At 40.2% G+C, this 13,852-nt stretch overlaps 1 protein-coding gene across 18 annotated transcripts in view; it reads right to left on the bottom strand.

Annotated features, from left to right (window-relative positions):
- ANK3 (ankyrin 3) overlaps positions 1–13,852 on the bottom strand; it is a 374,228-nt gene that overhangs the window by 143,258 nt on the left and 217,118 nt on the right. For all 18 annotated transcript variants that reach the window (XM_056352830.1, XM_056352835.1, XM_056352839.1 and 15 more), the window contains 3 exons: positions 5,093–5,194; positions 4,514–4,612; positions 4,036–4,134 (listed from right to left, as the gene is read on the bottom strand). In XM_056352830.1, coding sequence (XP_056208805.1) covers positions 4,036–4,134; positions 4,514–4,612; positions 5,093–5,194 — 300 coding nt within the window. The remainder of the gene's footprint in view (positions 1–4,035; positions 4,135–4,513; positions 4,613–5,092; positions 5,195–13,852) is intronic.

The raw sequence follows: 13,852 nt of genomic DNA, 5'->3' as shown, positions 1-13,852 counted from the left end.
CCCTCGGTCTAACAGAATTGTAAACTAGTGGTAAATACATCTTACAGTAACAAATTAAAAGGTCCATATACTATTGACTAAGCAGTTTGGCACTGCAAAAGCAACCAAAGCCGCATCAGCAATAAGAACAACAATCCCTTTCTCCTCTGATCTATCCTGGCATTCCAGAATTAGTCAGACATACCACTGCTGCATTTTGCCTGATCCCTTTCCTTCCTTATGGTACCAGCAAGGGTGATGATGCCATTAAACCTTTTGGCCTCCTGGTTTCACTGGGCTCTGTTAGGGCACTGTCTTCTTCTCACTATCTTCCAGATCTCATGGCATCGTGATTTCTGTGAACCTCAGGCTTCTTTTAAGTAAACTTCACACAGTCAGCTGCAATGGGGGCAGCAGCTTCCCACTTCAGCTGCTCCCTCCTAAGATCCCCCCAGACCTCTTGCTCTACCACACACCGCTTCTGGTGATTACTTGAGAGGGTGGGGAGGACAAGGAAGAAAATAAATACAAAATAAAACCGGAGGTAAGAGCTAGTTAAAAACAACAAGTAAAATGGAAGAGAGATTTCATCTGCCTTAAATAACAGAAAAGTTCAGGAAGTGCTTCCATATCACTGGGTTTGACGTTTCATGTCTGCAATGTGGCCAGGGCAGACATTTCGACAGGGTGGAAGGCATAGGGGGAACAGCTCAGCAATTCAGCTAGAGCAGTTACAAAGGACACTGACCTAGATTTCCCAGGAAACCTATGGAGCCAAACAGAGATGAGCTGAGAAGAGTTTGGCCATATATTTGCATCAAAGAAAGAATATCAACATTCCGAGCTCTGGAGAGGTGAAGGGAAACCATAACCCCGCTTTCCCTATTGGGAAATTCCCCATTTCCCTATTGAGAAACCAATAGCAGTGAATTCTGGCTGAGTTACAGTAGCTGCAGTGAAAACAGCTGAGAGACATCTGACTGTCACAGCAACAGGGCAGAGCTGCAGGGCACACTTCCAGCACAGAGCACACAGAAGAGCCCAGGTGACCCGAGGCCGAGCATGCAGGCTTCCCCGGCAGCAGAGACAAATAGCAGGTCAGAGAAAAGGACAGTTGGAGAGGAAATGGTGTGACCTGGATGTTTGATCCATGAGGAACTTTACCATCAACAAGACGCTAAGCAGCTGTGAAACCACATGTTTACAAGGCTTGCACAGGCTGCAAGGTCAGTTACTGTTCCAGTATTTTGATAATTTGGTCTCTATTCAGGAAAGCATTGCTACAAGCATAAAGCAGGCACTGAAATCCTACCAGAGCCAAAGCCTAAAGTTAGCAATGTGTTAATGTACTCTTCAGAACCAAGACCTAACAGTTTAGTTATCATAGAGTCAAAATTCTGCTTAATGAAAAACAAAGAAGCCTGAAAGCGCTTGCTAAAATACCTAATATGTCACATTACAGGTTATTATTATAGTGAACAGCAGAGTATGGCATTTCCCCTATCATTTCACAACATACTCAATATCTATTTACTAACTCAGCTGGAAACAAAGATTATTTTTTTTAGTTTCAAACATTTGCACTTAGAAAGGAAGCAGAAAACCTCTTCCTAATGATTAGTTCAGAAAATAACAGGCAAAAATTCTCAGAACTAAGTGTTGTTAGCATTTGGAAACAGAGCAGAACCTTCTCTTCTGTGTTAAATTACTGTAGGGTTTTCAACATCTTTCCTCCCCATACTTTGCTTTTTCTTCTCTCTTTAAAAAAGGGGCTGAAATTGCCAGAGAGCCACAAGCCTAAGAGAAGTATTCTATCTTCAGTAGTAATAAGTAGCCCTTAGAACAGGTACAAAATTCAGACTCAGTAAAAAATAACTTTTTTTTTTCTTTTTAAGGATAGGAACACTTGGTTAAAGAAAACCTTACGTCCCTAACACTGGTGCTGTCAGCAGGGTAGAGCTGTTACCTTCAAGGGAAGAGGAGATAAAGCCAAACTCACAGAAAATAGGGTCAATATAAAAAAGAAAAACAAAACAAAAGAAAACAAAAAAATTCTTTGGGTAGTCTCTCTGTGGGTATGACAAATTCAGCAGAACTTTATTCTAAGCTTTAGGAAGTCTCAAGTGATGCTCAGCACCACAGACAAAACTGGTCCAGAGGCAGTTTGGTAGCAGAGAGCTCCAGGGACCTCCCAAAAAGACTAACCCCAGCTGGGGTATCTCACTGCCAGATATTGGTGCAGAATGGCAATACACATGTCTTAAGCAAAGATGTCAAAGGCATCCACAATGGGGGCAAGGGAAATCTTTAATTTTCATAAGATAGCAAAATACCGGTAATGTGGCAAAACCTTAGGGTATTTGGACAATGCAGTTATATAAGATGTTTACAATCTCAGATAATTTTTAGTTTCAGGGCTGAATACACAAGTTCTCAAACACAAGCAGAAAAGATCCTTTGAAAGCCATCTTAATTTCTTTAACAGGAAAACCACTGGAAATATTTCTGCTTTGTTTTTCTTCCTAACAGACATGGAAGATTTTACTTAAAACGAGTTGTTGTTGTTGTTGTTGTTCTCTTAAAAAAATGATATGGTGCCTGAAAACAAATATTGCTGTATCTAGCTAGTATAAAAGAGTAAGAAAGGAGAACTGAGCTGCCTATTTTCTTTGTCCAGGTGAAGGAAACATGAAACAGAAATCATAAATAACTGACATTTTTTGAAATTGATTCTTTTAAACATTTTGTTCATATTCTTTGAGAGACCAAAGAAAAAGCCGTATTTCTTTAAAATGTAAAGTTTTTAATATCCCTTTTTAGCAAATATTTTCTATCATGCCCACATCTTTGTAATACAGAAGAATGGCAATTCTGGGCCAGATAAGATGACAATCTCTTAATCTGATCCCTTCTCTGACACTGCCTACCAGCCAGCCCCTCAGAAGGGAGAACAGGAATGGGGCAGGCATGCAGGGACACCTCCTATGGCACAGGCACCTGGTTTTCAACAATCTGTGGTTTATGCGTTTTTTGAGCCAGAGTTTTTCTCTGACTCATTTGACTGCTTTGCTCTTAACAGCAGTACTGTTTTCCCTTATTTCAAATTTTCTGTAATTGACTTAAATATTCGTTCAAAGGACTTGACCAAACTTAAAGGCTCTGCATATTCTTGCAGTACCTCTTTGTACAAGGAAAGGGGATGAGCTCAATTAAGACTGAGACACTGAATTATGCAAAACAGGATCCTTTTAATTTGAACAAGTTCTCTCTCGCTGTCTTGTTCTATCAGTATCTCTTCTAACTCTGTAACAATTAGCAGCTTATAGGACACCGGAGGGCAGATCTAAGGTGGAAGGGTACATGCTTTGCTGGGCTGACTTACACAACCACTTCCAGTACCCTGCAGACACCCCTGGATGTGCCTCCACTTCCTTCAACTCCAGGGGTGTGTGGCTTGTGGACAACTTAAAACAGATGTCATATCTATGTTTCCTCTGTTGATGAATGAGGTGGGCAACTCAGAATTAATCCCTACTGATGGGTGACATTCTATGTGGGGAAAGACCTGAACACAACCTGGGATTTCATTGTGCTGTCATGCCTGTGGGGGAGGACAAGTCTTGGTATGTCCATGATGCCTCTTGGTACACTCTGACCACCTGGCAAGGGGTAGAGCAGAAGGGGGAGAGCTGGAAGAATTTGAAGTTTTAATTGTATGTTGAGTTACAAGGTGGGAATGAACTCAGCACTACACTCACTAAAATGCCTACTTCAGTAATAAAATGGCAGCTGTGTGTTTCAACTTTTTCCTTGCACCTGATGTTGGTTACCTACGTGTGTGGAACAGGTGACAAAGGAGGTTAGTTTGGGGTTTTTTTTTTATGTTAGCAGAATTACATTCATCTTCTTGACTCTATTAAACCCTATTTTCAGGGACCAGTATTAACACAATGAGATCTGACAAATACACCTACTAATATTATCATTTATAAGTGTAGAATGATTTTAATATCAACAAAGCTTTTGATAGTACCAAACAGGGAAATATCACTTTACCTGAGACTGTGCGTTGACATTGGCCCGATTTGTCACCAACACTTTGACTACTTCTGCTTGTCCAGCGAGGGATGCTATGTGCAATGCTGTGTTTCCTTTCTGGAGTGAGAGACAGGGATATTTGAAAATACAAAACCTGAGCTTGAATACATGACAATACTATCAAGAATATATTCCACTTTAAAATACAGTATTTCTTGCAATGGTATACTCTTACTGAATACTTCTAATGGGTAAGTTAATCTAGAAGACATGGACAGAAACCAAGACAGGAATCTACAATTTGTTCAGTAAATCTCATCCCTAGTAACCTGTGGCATTTACTATAATCTAAAAAGTTTCTATTAAAGAGTTATTGAGACCACTCCACCAGTGGAAGATGGGCAACTAGTGCTGCAGAAATGTCTGTCAGTTGGCTGACACCCTGTGCCCACGCCATCAATGTGAACAAGATAACAATTAGATAGGCCTGACTGACCTTTGTCGCTGCATCCACACTGGCACCTCGCTGTATCAGTTCAGAGACAACTTCTACATGTCCTTCTTTGGAAGCAAGATGGAGAGCATTCAACCCATTCTGATTTAAAAAAAAAAAAAAGAAAAGAAAAGAAGAAAAGCAATGGGAAAAATTGACAAAGGTTTTCCAGCATAGCAAACATATCAAGGGACAAATTATTATATCCCAGTGAGAGAACTGCTTCCCAAACCCACTGTCATGTAAACTTTACAAGAACTAGATTATAAGGAAAGAGAATGATTTAAGTCAGGAAATACTAGCTCTGGGTCTCAAGTTCTGTGTGCTGTCTCATGATCTGATGTAATACAAATGGAATGAAAGATAACGGTAAATAGCACAACATTCTCCAAATAGAAGTGAAATTGTGTCTTGGGTAAAAAAAAAGGGTAACCCCCCCATTTTAATTGGATAAAACATGTAAACATGGCTCATCAGAATCCACAGAAAGTATCATCAACATGAAGTGCAAATATAAAGAGAGATTGAAGAAATAGTGAGAAAGGTATTTATCCAGGAAATTTGATCAAAATATTCTTCAACCTGATTTGAAATGTTGATGTCCACTCCACTTTTTAAGTAGTCAAGAGCCTTTTCCAAGTTGCCAGCTCGAGCAGCTCTCAGGTAACTTGCATTTGTGTCAGACTGCAAGAAAAAATGAAAAGGCCCAATTAAAAATTGCAGCACAGTATAAAATATATATTCCCTTGTCAAAGAAGTTACTAATGATACAACATATTGTACATACATTTAACTAGACATGAAAGGATGCCAAACTGCCTTATGAAATATGGGTCAAATCCTGCACTCCTTGCTTATGCAAACTCTCTGGTGTAAATAGGCTGTCTGCCTGACTAGGCAGCACAAGATTTGACTTCATATATAAAAATGAATTATGCAGTACTGTCTAACATGCAAGGCTAGTAGCCAGGGACACATCTGGTACACAGCATGGAAGACAAACATGGTGAGGCTCAGGACAGGACTCCATGGAAACCACTCTGCTCTTTCCAGAAGTGCCACACAAGCTTTTAATGTCCAAGCCAAACGGATCAGACCAGTACCGTGAAATCTCACACAACAGATCTTAAAAGATCCAAAATACTCCACATTGAAGGACTGGACTACTGAATGAAAAAACACGGTTCTACAAATTAAGGCATTTTGAAATCTAACATATGATTACATTTAGTTTTATCTTCTCCATCCTCTTGCATTTTATGGCACGTTATATTTACAATATCTGCCCACATTCAGTGAAGTAGCCATAAATCCCTAGGTGCAGTGCTATTATCTAAGCTGCAATTATTATTTTTTTTTTTCAGATCTTACTTTAAAGATAGCTGTGCAAATTTGCTTTATGATGACTTCAGCTTGAACATAAGGATGGCAGAAAGGATGGTTAAGTCGTGAAAGAGTCCCTGAAAGTAATTCCCATCCCCAGAGGGTTTTAACAAGTTATGCAAATATCCACCAAGGACAGTTTAAGATAATGCTGATCCTGCCTTGGGGCAAGTGGAATGAACTGGGTTAGCTTTCAAGAGGGACAAATTGTATAATCTTTGATGCTTTCCCTGGCATCTTGGGCAGTCAACATATTTTTTTTTATGTCCTTTTCTCTATTGGTATAACAGGAATAGTCTTCTTCCCCCTGCCCAGTATCATTTCATCACAGGCTTACACCACTACAACCTTAAGTGCCTTACGATCCCTCAAGGTTCTAAAAGAGTGCAACAGATATCTTCATAGAAAAAATTGAAAGCAGTAATTGCTGAGAGAAGTACAAAACGCCCTGTCACCAAGGCTTAGTTACTTATAATTTTATTATTATTCCCCATTTTCTGGATTTGCTATAGATCTTTCTCCACTCCTGTCAATGCAACTACTGTAAACTGGATGTTCCGTTCGAGCATTGCTTCAAGCTCATCTGAAGTTACTTTCCTGTGAGGTTGATGAAGCAATCTTGGGCATAATGACAGCAAAATGGTAAGTGGGTATGGATTCTGCTTTCTTTGTGCCAGTACAAGCTACAAGACTATTTTACTAGTACTTTCAATACAACAAGCTCTCTCTTTCAAGGACAGAACAATTACTTATGGATTTCATTTTCTCCCAAGTTTTACACACATGGCATTCCACTTTGCGATGGTAATTTACTACCTTACAGCGTTCTCTGCTCTTAATCATTATTTTCCAGGCACACCACAGTGATCATTACAAATCAACTTCTGCGATCTGCTGCCAACAAAACAGTCACCAAATACAAATGCTTAATTAGGCTTCATAAAAAACAAGGTGTGCTACTAACTACATGGTCCGAACTGAAAAGACTATGGGGAAGAATAGCTGCCCTGAGAGGTGCGGTAAAACACTTTCATTTGGAAGATCATCTGAACTGTGCAATGCAGATTATTACAGAAGACAGGTCATATTCTCGGTGCTTAGCAACAGCAGCCACTGGGGTAAAAAACAGGTCAGCATTTTATCAGCATTACTAAAGGTATGAGGGAGGACTTAATAGACTGGGAGCCTTTTTTGTCACAGTGTAATGGCATGTCTGTTTGGCATAGTCAGCAGGTGGACGATAATTAACATCAGCTGTTTACAGCTGCTTCTGAGTGGGGAAGGGATGCACCAGAGAAGCTTGCTATGGAAAATCAGTTCCCACCAGTCACATTAATGCACGCTAGACAAGAAACACTGCTCATACTCAGAAACATTTAAACCTTTTTGTTTGCTCAGACAAAATGGAGGGGAGGGGGGATGGCAGAAGGAGTGATAGCTGGTATTCACATTAACAGCTAACTGCTGTTTCACCGTAGAGGGAGAGCAATGCCTGTATCTTTTCAGGACTTCTTTTGGAAGCACTTGCTCACTAACAGGAGGATGGACAAATATTAGGTCCCACTTCCAGCCTGGGGACATATAAAAATGTTTCAGATCAAGCTAGCTCAGGTGCTGGCAAGTGATGCACAAATCTACTCCTGAAATCCCTCAAGCAAAAAGCATGCCCTCATTTGCCAGTCACCACTCAAAACTCACTCCTTTTGCTCAAAATATCCAGAAGCATCACTGACATCATCAGCCGGGCTGCCACCTGTGTGGCAGGGCTGGTGGGGTGCGGGCACAGCACCCAGCTCACCCATCAGCCTGGACTCGCTGTTCAGGCAGGGACAGGCTCCCAGCACAAGGGGCACCATACAGAAAAGCAGCGCCAATATGCGCAGACACTACAATGACAGCTAGGAAGCACCCAGAGAAGCTGCCACTTAACACTATGCCAGGGATCACACAAACTCTACCACACCTCAGCTGATCTGAGTTGGCACTTCCAGTTTCCACCTTACTGGTTTCCAGTTACTTGAACGTGATGTGAGCTAGTGTGTGAAACTCCATGAGTAGCCTTGGCAGCCAGGGTGTAACACATCCCTGTGCACTGAGAAGAGGAAAAACCTTTTTTTCTGGCTTTGGCTAAAGCTCCCAAGCCCTCAGGCAGGGTTAACTCACCGCACACTGGTTAACTCACCCTTTCTGGGCCACCATGCACAGAAATGTTGAGATTTGCACAGAAGGGTAACAGATTGAGGTTGTACACTTGTGCAAAAAGTTCAGTGGGGCTTCTGGGATTCTCTCCATCCATTACAGTCTCTGCCGTAAGCAGAAACAAGCAATAACATTAGAGAGAAGAGAGCACCAATATCTTTGGAAACCAAAAGTAATTCCAGCTCCTTCAGAAGCAGCATTGCCAGCTTCCACTTTCTCTATACCTAAGGCATTACTTCAGACCTGCTTAGGTAAAGACCAGACTTCCAAGTTTTTTCTACCTTGCAAAATGCCTTGAATACCCTTGTTTTTAAGACATTCCATTTCCAAAACCCACAAGAACTGATGAACACTATCCAACTTTTACAAAAGCTATGCAAAGGGGTCAGTAGAAAATGATCAAAAGCATCAAACCAAAACTTTCACATTTCTGAACCTAAAATTTTCTCAATTTTACATTTCTATTTAAAGCCTCAGTTCAGGTTTGGGTTTTTTTAAATACCACAGCAAAGTAGAAAAATGTCATTTCCAATTGGCATTGTTTCATTTAAAACAAAACTTCTTGGAATCCCTGATAGAGCCTGTAATTGCCTCTGGATTGCACAGACAGGAGCAGCATCAAGCCTAAGCTCTAATCACCGATGGATTTAAAAGATCAAACAAGCGTAACAATAATGTTAAATAATTATTTATCTGAATTGCCATCGTACCTGGAAGCCCATGTAAAAGACTGATCAAGGACCTGTTATTAAATGCATTAAAAAGGAAAGTAAGGGAATAAAGGATTTTAGGTTTCCAGCCATCACTCAGGACACCCACCCAGGTAACTGCCCCCTCTGTGGGTATCTGTTCTCGACATACCCACTTCCACCTTCCACGCTAGCTGGCATCTGAAAAGCCAGCACGTCTGCAGGAAATTCCCTTAACAGGGCCTAATAAAAATTTTCTCCATTACTAACTACTTAACCCCCAGTATTCTGGAGAGAGGCATTCTGTAAGCTAGCAATCTACTCAGATCCCTTTCTTTCTTTCTTTTTTTCTTTTTTTTTTTAATCAATGCCAACGTGAAATGAAGATGAAAATCGGCTTTTGATTCTCTACTGTCTTGACAAATATCAAGAGAACAACAGGCATGGGACATACATCAAAGCACCCTGAATCTTAGATGTTCTTGCAGTCAGCCACAAAGATTGAAGCCCTTCCTCTGCGTTTGGACAGGATCCCTGTTGTCAGGCTGTGTCCCCAAAGCCTTTCCCTGCTCCCTCTTGTGCTCTCTGGGGATGCTAAACTTTCAATCTCTATACCCAGACTCAATTAAAATTCAAGATTCCTGCAAGTGTTTCACTTCTTGGAGAGACAGACCTCATATCCTGTGCACAGCATTTAGTTCTGAAATGGTTATTCAGACAATACTTAATAAACAGTGTATTTATGAGAGCACCAGTACTGATGCATGCATAATATCAAGCTTTTTTCTTCACAGATGGTATGACTTCTCCCCTCTACCCCCATACTTTCTTGGAAGAAAAAAGGGATTATTTCTAATTTTAAGAAATGCATAAATGCAGGTGATTGGCTAACGAATGCAGGTTTTATGCAATGTATATTTCTTTTAAATTTGTGTATTTCCCTTTAATGTACTATGCTATAAAAATTAAATTCTCTAATGTACAGCAGGCTGGTAAGCTTGCAGATTGTGGGCTGCCTGCAGCCCACAACAGGTTTTCCGGTCTGGAGCTCATTTCAACAGCCTTCATCCTGGAGACGTCTCTGAAAAAGGCTGAGGCTGAATAACCCATGCTGGTAGCAGTTCTGTTTCCCAAACCTTCTTTACCCTAAGGTCCTCCAGCCCTGCCACATAATGGATGGCACAACCTGTGACACGCAGGGGTAAGATGTGAAAACTGTTTCCCCATTTTGAGGAAAAGCTACATGAGTTAAGGATATTTCTATTACAGGAAAGACTAACTCCCAAGTCACTTGGATATTATCTTAAGCCTCCATTTTAAAACGGAAAATGCTGATGCTGACTCACACTAACAAATACATATTTACTCTCTTGTTCTCCAAGTGCTCCCAGTGAAGTTAAGACTATTTAGCATGAGTAAAGACAAAAACTATTAGGAAATTTTCACTGACCATCACCCCAGGGTCTGGCCTGGCTTTTCTATGAGACTAGATGGGGTCCTCTCAGAAAACAGAGGATATGTATTATTTAGTGAACTCTCAAAAGTGCAAAGCCATTATTTCCAATGTGCACAGGCCCCTCCCATACTGATGGCATTTTTAGTATGCTTATCTCTCTTTCCTTTGTGTTCTGCTTACAGTGGCTTCTTTTTCAGATTAAAAATCCAGTCTTTTTTTTCACATTGGGAGCAGGGTTTTGTTTTTCACTCCATCTTTAACAGTAGCTGTTGTGAAGGGAAACCCCCAGCAGGTTCCCATTGTGCCGGAGCAGGATGCATTCTGGCTTGAGTCCCAACAAAAAGATGCTAACCATGCCTAACATTTGTTGAGGGGGGAGGCAATGACCTCATTTTAAGGGATGAACTTATGTTACTTCCATTTGGAAACGTGCTCAACAGAACTAGTTTTGCAGCAGAGTGAGATGATCTGAGGAAACAGATTATAACATTTTTGCTTATTTTGATAAGGGTGTGCTTACTGCAACTGATGGACTTTTTTTTTTTTTTCCCCAGTAAATCTCAATTCTGATGGGCACTAAGCACTCCACTAGAGACTGGAGGTCCTTGCCATTTCTTAGATTTTGCTCCTATGTTAATTTACAATTTTCCCCCAAGCAAATATTTTACACTACTTGGTAAGGAATGAAACCTCATTTTGAATAAACTATACTGGCCAGTTAATAGCAGCATCTGAACCATGTGAAATAAACCAGCCAGAACATTTTCTTGGGGAGACTTTTCATCTATCCTCCAAGCAGCTGTGTCCTTTCTATCTCCCTACTACCTCATAACTAAATCTGTATTAAAAAAATTCATTTGTATCTTCTTTATTAGAAAGGGGGCTGGTTGCAGCAGATGAGATGATGATCTTTGTGCAAACAGCTGCGGTTGTACTCCTGCTTTACATGCTATACTACCATACATGTTTTCTTCTGATAAGAATGTGACTGCCTGGGGCCAACTGCTATCTGCAGTTCTGCTGTTAATTATCCTTCAGAGAGAGGGTTTTGGAATCACAGCCCTAAACACAACCACAGGGCAACAGGAAAAGCTCCATACCAACTGTCTGACAATTTCAAAGGAAACACCTTTCAGCTAGGGAAGGCCAGCAATTTTGAATATGGTTGCAAAATAAGAAATTATTTAATTATTGGTCAAAACCAAAACAAATCCCTCTGTTTGCCTTATCATGCAGCTTAATCATTACCTTTATTTGATCATATTATTGTATTGTGCATGATAAAGCAGCCAAAAATCTTATACTATTTGCATTGTCCCCACAAATAGCCCTATTCCAACTATGTAACTATGATGTTTTCCACAAGTTAAAAAACTACACTGGTGTCAGGCTGCGTGAAACCACTCTTCGTGGTCACACCAGTGGAGACTAAACCACCTCATATTTCCACAAAAACTGAGTGTGAATCTATAATCAACTGTATTTGCAACAGCTGAGGGTCTATTCTTGTACAGTAGTCAATCTTAACATAATTGTAGAGAAAATAAAATACTTCCTGAAAATCACACATTTAAGCAGTTCAAAACAGAGTGGAAAATGCATTTTAGATTCAGCGACTTCTTTCTAGAAATCCTTGACCAAACCAGGAAAGTATCCAAGCAAACAAGAGTCTTGCCTTCCTGGACCGCAAGACAAGTTAAGTCTCTGATGTGCAAGTTTAGTACATACCATTTTCAAGATCACTTGCGCCATTCTACCCATTTAGAGTCTATCTTGGCAAAATACTGAATCTGCACTCACTGTTACCACTGAAAATGAACCATCTGTATTGGAGTGGAAGATGACTGAAAAGGACCCAGAGCCTGAGATGTTAAGGCTGGTACATACAAGAACATTTCACAGCTTCCAATACAAGTGGTGTTTATCACTGCCATTAACTGCATCAAGAGGTCAAGAGGTCTAGAGCAAGTTGTTTGCTTGCAATGACAAGCATCTTCTGTGCAGCTGTGATGCCGCTTTCTTACTGTGTAAGTTGCTTAGACTTTACGCATGCAGTCCACTTCAGCAGACTATAAATCTAGTCAGTCCTGAGATTTACAGTGCAACTAATCCAGCCTTGGGTGTCTTTAGATACCCGAATGACTGCTCCCTAAGAAAATTCAAGCAGAAGGTAGAAATGAAAATTTACTGTTAATCTTTTGGTTTTCTACAATGAGCAAAGGGGTTTGTGGTTTCCAAGGCACAAACAACAGACACAGAGTTAGATGGGAAACACTTGCCTAACATCCATATGTAACATGTATAACATATTGAAGATAACATCCAAGTTGAAAACACCCCTAAAGCTGTTATCTCCATATTATTTACTTGTCACCACAGATAACAGAACAATTTAACTGCAATTCCAAAAAAATTAACATCTGACAACCCAAAAGAAAATAGCTGAACTGAGATCAAACGCGTCCCACAGGGACAAAGTTCAGACAGGAGGTGAGGTTCTACACTACTTCCAATACTCTTTGTCAGTTTGCATAGATGGGGTTTTGAGATTTTGAAACACAAGTCTGATGTGTCAGCTTCACTTGAAGAATTTATGAACACAATCACTAGTACAAATGCATTAAATTAGTAACACCAAAAGCAAGATCCTGATTTTCCAGGACTCCATAATCAATGTACCTCCGCACGACACACACAAAAATTAAGTATGCATGAACAACAAATCACAAGAATTATTTTCTTTTAACAGGAAATTAAGACTCCTTTAATATTGACTTTACAGCTATCAGACTGCCCTGTATGAAAAGACAAACTTGAATGACAAGGTAAATGAGGACACACCCTGTTCAAGATTCTAAACCCAGTAAAATCACCAGTGAATCACTGTACTCCATTAGAAGTGCACAATCAGGCAAAGAACCAGGCCCTTTGTAACCAACTCACATATACAATCAATGAAAAAGATCCTATACAGTTGAAGGCAAAAGATTCTAGCATCTAAAATTCAAGATTCGGTCTGCAGGCTGACGGCCTCAACTTCTGGAAGTTTATTTCAAACTCTGGGAAGAAACTCCCAAGCCTGTAGTGACTCATCTCTCTCTAAAGTTTTCCTATCATACACTTACAAATGAGAAATAAGTCACTGCCTTTCATAACTGCTACCACAGTCACAAAGAGCTAGAGAAAGGCTGGATATGCTTCAAGGGTTTCTTCTTATGTTTATACTCACCTGAAGATAATAACTCTCTTATATGTCAAGCTGGACGAGATGCCATTGATCTCCTCCCTGCTATTTTTCTTTCAGAAACTGACTACCCAATGAGCATGGAGATAATTTCAGCACATCTCAGGCTCAAATTTAAAGCCATTTCCATGCTGAAGTCACATTCTTCAGATCACTGCATGAATTATGGCAGTCAGTCCACCTCCTGTTCTCTGTGTACATCTGATTTTAGAATCAGGATCCATAAAAGAGAGGAAAAAAGTTCAGCAAAACTCTTCAAAACATTTTTAAAAGTGTATTCATTTATCTATAATTTCAGATGGGGAAAAAACTTAGTATAAACCTAAATCAGATCATATTGCTGATTTTAGGGAGACAGATTGTATTCGCTC

This window comes from Falco biarmicus, chromosome 9, assembly GCF_023638135.1.
Source record: "Falco biarmicus isolate bFalBia1 chromosome 9, bFalBia1.pri, whole genome shotgun sequence".
NCBI classification, from domain to species: Eukaryota; Metazoa; Chordata; class Aves; order Falconiformes; family Falconidae; genus Falco; species Falco biarmicus.
This window is presented reverse-complemented; position numbering and strand designations above follow the sequence as displayed.